The 6938-nt window shown below is 46.3% G+C and overlaps 1 protein-coding gene and 1 long non-coding RNA gene across 3 annotated transcripts; one reads left to right on the top strand and one right to left on the bottom strand.

Annotated features, from left to right (window-relative positions):
* Positions 1-640: 640 nt before the first annotated feature.
* Positions 641-1623, bottom strand: LOC136499005 (uncharacterized). The gene is made up of 2 exons (XM_066494706.1): positions 1478-1623; positions 641-1373 (listed from the first exon to the last, which is right to left on the bottom strand). The coding sequence occupies exon 2, from the start codon at positions 1343-1345 to the stop codon at positions 950-952; it is 396 nt and encodes a 131-aa protein (XP_066350803.1). The 5' UTR covers positions 1346-1373; positions 1478-1623; the 3' UTR covers positions 641-949.
* A 2634-nt stretch (positions 1624-4257) lies between these two features.
* LOC136502173 (uncharacterized) lies at positions 4258-6932 on the top strand. 2 transcript variants are annotated; one of them, XR_010770439.1, is made up of 4 exons: positions 4258-4451; positions 5110-5205; positions 5307-5541; positions 6506-6932. It is a non-coding gene; the product is annotated as an uncharacterized lncRNA (long non-coding RNA). The 2 variants fall into 2 exon arrangements; XR_010770440.1 differs by having other exon boundaries at positions 5307-6162.
* Positions 6933-6938: the final 6 nt, after the last annotated feature.

The following is a 6938-nucleotide window of genomic DNA, read 5'->3' as shown; positions in this document are numbered from 1 at the left end:
CACGTCTGACGTTCTACTGCTACACGATCGATCGTGTGTATCCACTTGGACCTTGGACCTCTGTTTTCCATCTTTTGAGCAATCTTTTTTCTCACCAACTTTTTGCCAACAAAAAACTACGCAACTTCTAAAGCTAAAACTGGCTTCTTTTGGCCCAGAGTTGGACCTCCTAGGTAAATTTTATTTCCGGATGTCTGAATTCAATGGAATTAATTTAATTAGTAGCTAATTATCGGTTTTCTGAAATCAAACAGCCTTGAAATATCGTTTCTTCGACTCGCAGTCTCAGTTTGATGTACTAGCAGTCAACAAATTATTCAGATAAGTGAAATTCAGGTTAAGATTGTGCGCCTCATCATGATGCGAAAGGGACAAAGTTAGTATCAGCTTGTTCGCGTCCTGGTTGCTACTCCAGTCAACAGAAAGCTGTACTAGGCGTTTACTCGGTCGGTTTGAATTTGAAAAACGGAGAACACATAACTGGACGTCTGGACCCAAGAGCTCTGGGTTTGGTTCGGATACAGCGATCGAACGAGGTAATGATTACTTTTATGATCATCAAGAGTAGTTAATCTCCTTCCAGCTACTGATAGTCAAATTAACAAAAAGTACTCAAATTTTGCATCAGGATTGCATTTGATCAAAATGATCGAAATTATCTTACATGGCCAGAAGGGGAAAAACAAACATCAATACACTATACTATTAGTAGCACTACTTGACTACGTATTTATTAGCAGCGCAAGGGACAGGCATGACAAAGATTACTGTATCCAGCAAGCACACTTATATTAGGACAGGCAGCAGCGGCGGCGGCGCCGGTGGTGATGAAGGCGGATTAATTTCCTATCGGACTGGCAACTCTGACATTCAGGGGCCAGGGCAATGCTGTCGAATCAGGATTCAGGAATCAAATCAAATGAGAATGAATGTCGCACCACTGCACCAGCTACAGCCCCTGTTCCCCGAGAAGAACTCCGATGTTGAGGAGTGAGATGCCGAGCAGCATCAGAGCAAACGCGCAGAAGCAGAGCACCGGTGCCGCCTCCCTGTCCGCCGCCGCACTAACAGCAGAGGACGCCAAGAGGAGGCCCACGAGGGCGAGGTTGCGGCGCAGGCAGTGTACGAGCGCGCGTACACCAGCTGAGAGCAACCCGAGGCGGCCTATGGTTGCCGTCGGGTCGTCGGCGACCCGGACGCCGACGAAGATGAAGCTGGCGCCGGCGAGCACCCCGGCGAAGTTGAGAAGCAAGACCAAAGTGCCGGCAGAGCCGACGCCCGCGCCAAAGGCAATCAGCGTGAGGGCGAGGCCGGTGGCCGTCAACCCGCTGCCCCGAGTGGCCATCGGCGGCGTGGCGGAGTGTTCACCTCACCTGTCGACGGGCGCGGCGAGATCACGCGCGCAAAATTATTAGAGCCAAATGAAAAAGAAAAAAAAATCGTTTGCAATTGCAGTCGGGGAGGCAGCGCTAGTTACCCAAGTTGGTGGTGGCCGTGAAGTCGCGTACACGAAGCTGACGCTGCCGGTCACCGGCTCCTGGTTCAAGTTCGCCCTCTGCAGCGGGAGCACGCAGGCAAGCAGGGAAGAAGCAAAGAGCGATCGAGGAGGAACAAGGGGTTCTTGACTTTCGGTGTGCCTTGTGAGGGCAGGACGCCAGGGGTGGGGCTCTATTTATACCGCTCCAGCCCGTGGCTACACCGCTGGCGCTACGCGCACCAAGCGAATCCCACCCACGACGGGGTAGGCCGCTGTCGCGCGGGGCCAGAGGCCGGTGGGGACAAGCTGTCTGTGAGAACGGAGGCGAGCCCATGAGGCCAGTGGGTAGTGCGCACTGCGCATGCGGCAATAAGACAATGACCAACGACTCACAGTCAAAGTAATCGCCCGCACTGATTAGTGAAAGATACTTCGATGGACAAATTTGTTATCCAGGCCTTGTTTAGATTGTAAGTTTTTTCACTTTTTCTATCACATCAAATCTTTAACATATGCATGGAGTATTAAATATAAATAAAAAAATAACTAATTATATAGTTTGATTGTAAATTACAAGATAAATCAGTTTATCAATAATTGTCAAATACAAACAAAAATGCTACAATATCACATACTGATTCCTAACCTTAATCAAGACCCTAGCACTGACGTGGGATAGCAGTGCCGTCGCAGTCGCACAGGGGGTGTCCGCATGTCGGTCCCTTGTGTTCCTTCTCTTCTCTGTCTATGCGTCAGGCGTGCTTTTCCATTAATTCGTCCGTGTCCATGCTACCAGCGCTGCGCTCAAAAGTCAGCAAGAGACATCCACTTGCCTAAGGGCATGTTTAGTTCTTCCCAATTCCAGAATTTGGCACTATGCAAAAAAAAAAATTCTCCGTCACATCAAATTTGCGGTACATACATGGAGTACTGAATATTGACGAAATCAAAAACTAATTACACAGTTTGGTTGTACTTTGCAAGACGAACGTTTTGAGCCTAATTAGACAACGATTGGACAATTATTAACAAATAAAAACAAAACGGTACTGTACCTACAGTACCGCCTGAAAACCCGGCGGCGCCGAATCGGCGCCCATCTAAACGTGGCCTAACTTGAGAGACCAGGTCTTATTTGGTTTCTCCCTAAAAACTTAGGTCTTATCCATCGAATGTTCGGATATACGTAGAGTATTAAATATAAACTAAAAAAATAACTAATTACATAGTTTGTAACTAATTTACGAGACATATCTTTTAAGCCTAATTAGTTCATGATTTGATGATGTGGTGCTATAGTACACATATGCTCATGAATATAGATAGAATATATAAACAAGACCTTAGTTATAATATATAAATATAGATAAAGTAATAACCTATATAAATTATGTCATGGTTACTAATATGGTTTTGGGATAATCTAGGGCTCTGCCTCGGGATCGTGGTGTGGAACAGCTGCTTTGCTCGTGCAGCCGACGCACACACACAGTGGACTGGGCTGTGTGGTGTTGCCTGACATTTTCCGAGTTTGGAGCCCGGACCGACCAGCCAGCACCGGTGCTGGCCGCTGCGCCACCCGGTCTCTGCGGCTGCCCTGCGCACAAGAGAGGTCTCTGGTCTCAACGCGGACTTGGTACGCAGGTGCGTATGTACGCACGTCAACCGATGATGGGGATGAGGGGGCCATGCATCGAGATTTCGGAACTCGGGTCCAGTTTAGTTTGCAAAAAATTTTGCAAAATTTTTCACATTCCCCGTCACATCGAATCTTTGGACGCATGCATGAAGTATTAAATATAAATAAAAAATAAAACTAATTACACAGTTTAGACGAAATCCACGAGACGAATCTTTTAAGCCTCATTAGACTATGATTGGACACTATTTGCCAAATAACAACGAAAACGCTACAGTACTCATTTTGCAAAATTTTTTGCATCTAAACAAGGCCTCGATATGTAACGTTTGCCAGGCTGGCGTCTTTTGAAGGACATGAATGATCCGACGTGGCAACGATGAGTGAGCGCTAAACAGAGAGAGTGTGCATGGTTCAAAATTTCGAAATGGGCGCTTCCTTCCAGAGCACGGAAACATGGCAGAGAGAGGGGATTTAATGGCATGAAGAGAGGGCAGAGTCTGAGAGTTCTTCGCGCCTGAGGTGGGTGAGGAGCAGGCTGCATCTATTCTTCAAGGGGGGAGAGGGGCATGGAGGTGCCCGGCGAGGGAGAAGGAGCAGATGGAGCTACAACGGAGGTGTCCGAGCAAGGAGGATCGGCGATCAGTCTGGATCTGGGAAGGCCGACCTACACGACCTCATACGGCAAATACAGAAGGCATGCAGAACGAAGTTCAGTTCATCATTCCTTCTATGTTTCGTAGAGACCTGTAAAGACTGTTCTTTTATTTAATAAAATCCAATAAGAGTTGCACCCCTCCTGTTCCGTCAAAAAAAAAAGATCAGTTCATCAATTGGCAATAGCATAGCAGGCTCGTTCTGGTCTTCTTATCAAGGTTTCAGCTTTAGTTGTCGATATACAAAGGGAGATAGCTGCTGTTCAACGTGTACGCTAGGATACAGGATTTTTGGCGGGAGCTGATCTTTGGTGCTAATAGCGATCATGAACGCATCAAATCGCCCGAATGGATGCTTAACTAGCATCGCTAAGTGATTACTGACTCATTGGGCCGAAATCAGCCCGCGCGAGGGCCCAAAATGGGCGCATATGTGAAGGATCTATCCAGGAACATAACCCTATCGACTTATCGGTTCCCCACTCCTCACGAGCTCTCGCGGCTGCCGCGATTGGCGGCGGCGGCTGCTGCTGCGACCAATGGCCTGTGGCTTGTCGAGCCTGAATTCCAGTGCGGGTCGCATGCCAGGCTTCCAGGGGATCTGCCTCTAGCGAGCTCACTTGATAGTTAGATGGCAGTCTACTCGGTGCTCATGACCATGCTGTGTGTAACGAGATGAGTACGTCCCGCCTGCTGCCGTGGTGCAAGTTTTATTCTCCTTTACTGATATTCTCTCGGTTCTTCCTTTGTTGTAGTGTAGCAGATTTATTGCAATGCAGTTAAGCTTGTATAGCAGCTACCTTAGCTGAAAATTTGGAATTACTTATAACTTGGGACGGAGGGAGTATAATTTGGGATGGAGGGAGTATACAATAATGTATGTTTATTTGTCTTTCGGATTTTGTTAAATTTTATACTGTAATGTTGCCAAATAGAGCAGTATGCAATGTTGGAATTAATGAATATGATTTTTATCAGGGGGCCAAAGTTTATTGAAAATGTCACTCACAGAGGAAAATACCTATGCTAATTTCGAATGCTTAAAACTTGCTCACAATTCACAGCAGTATTCAGAAATACTGCAATCTAGTCTTTGGTGATTGAACATGTCTAAATTTAAGTCGCTCCAGACTATTTGAGCCCAAAATAAAGCCTCAACTTAACCGTAAATTTTAGCTGAAAATTTTCTCTTTTTTAGAGCTTCACAAAATCTGAAGAATGATGAATCGGTAATGTTTCCTGATTTTTGTCGAGTTTATTTGGCATGTTTCTCTTATTTGTATAATGTTTCCTGATTTTTGTTGAGTGCTAATCACATGATTAAACGATTCATTCAGAGATCTGCGCCAATGCACATGTTTGTGAGAAAATTTAGTGAGTTCCAAACTGATAGGCAGGACCAAGAAGACAAGGAGATCCATGTAACAAAACAGGTACTTATTAGCATCATCAAATCAGTGAAACATGTCCACCATCCATTAACTTTAAACTGTTGGTGCTGAATCTGTTTTGCTGCATCTATGTCGTGTGTCAGATGTGAAGGAGAACATGCGTGGGCATGCCTATTGAGAGGGATGCTGAGAAAATATATACAAGGCGGATGTACGAAAAGTTCTACCATGAACTATTTGAATCAGGAGGGTTCATCATAAAACACAGGGGTGAGGATGGTTTGTACGAGGTGGTGCACACACTGGAAGATGGCAAAATGGAAGCGCGGAGATATAGGCTCCGTTCGGCTGCCATTATAAACCGGCTTATCAGTCATGGTACAGTATTTTTCTCTCCCAACAAATCAGCTGTACAAATCAGCACAAGTGCGCTACCATAGAGGTGATGAAATCTCATGTGAATGCCGACTGTATGAGCACATGGGTATGCTTTGTAGGCACTCACTAAAGATGGCAACGGGTACAGAATGCCCGCATGCCCGCGGGCATGGAACCCGATGGGCAAGGATACGGGCACCACTTCTTGCCCGCGGGCACGGGTGCGGGCACCATCCTGAACCCAGAGGATAGTTCTTCGCGGGCAAAGAAATTTGCTATCCTCGCCCGCTTATCCGCTAGACCCGCTCCACAGGTCTGACATGTGGGACCTACAAGCAAATATATGTATATATATATATATATACGATTTGTTGTGAATATGTATCTTCGTATCTCTTGTAATACACTATGATTTATGTATATGCTCAAACTGGCGGGCACACGGGCATGCCCGCGGGCATTTCATGCCTGCGGATGGAGGGCGCGGGCGTGGTTTGTTGCCCGTGGCGGGTCGCGGGCGCGGGCACGGGCGCGGGCGATGGATTTAGCTAGCGGGCGCGGGCGTAAGAAGATAGTATCCGCGGGCACCACGCCCGTTGCCATCTTTAGCACTCACTGAAGGTATGACAAGCCCATCTCTCCTAAACTGCTAAGTCTTACTGTATTAAATGTTAGTAACCACCAAACCATATGATGTAGGTACTTGTGAACCTTGACATTAAGAGTATGTGCGCGTTTAGTTCATCACAGATTCGGCGCCGGCTGAATCCGCCGGCACTGTAGCTGCACTGTAGCGTTTGCTTTTGTTTGGTAATAATTGTCCAATCGTTGACTAATTAGGTTCAAAACGTTTGTCTCGCAAAGTACAGCCAAACTGTGCAATTAGTTTTTGATTTCGTCAACATTTAGTACTCCATGCATGTACCACAAGTTTGATGTGACGGGAAATCTTCTTTTTGCATAGTGCCAAAGTTGGGAGTTTTGATGAACTAAACAAGGGCTATACCGCGTGCCAACATCATGGCACGTTGGAGTAAATGTGGAAGTGGGGGGCATGATGAAACATCAGCATGGAGGGATCACATATCTACGAAAGAGATGACAAATTTTGTGAAGAAGAGGATGTTGTTGAAGAAAATGGAGGAGGTAGCAAATGAGACAAGTAATATCTGCGACGATGCTTTCACTGAGGCAATGGGGGCACTAGAAGCAATCAGCTTGTTCGCTGGTTGGTTTCTAGGCTGATAAGCCCGGCTGGTGCTGGTTTGTTGTGAGAGAAAAACATTATATCATGGCTGATAAGCCCTGGCTGAAACCAACAAGTGAACATGCTGAATATCAGCAACAAAAACTGCTGTTGCACAGACATGTCATAAGGCAAATCAGGATATGGAGGA

The sequence above is a fragment of the Miscanthus floridulus genome, chromosome 13, assembly GCF_019320115.1.
Source record: "Miscanthus floridulus cultivar M001 chromosome 13, ASM1932011v1, whole genome shotgun sequence".
Taxonomy (NCBI): Eukaryota; Viridiplantae; Streptophyta; class Magnoliopsida; order Poales; family Poaceae; genus Miscanthus; species Miscanthus floridulus.
Note: the sequence above shows the minus strand (reverse complement) of the source record. Positions and strands in the feature narration are given on the sequence as shown.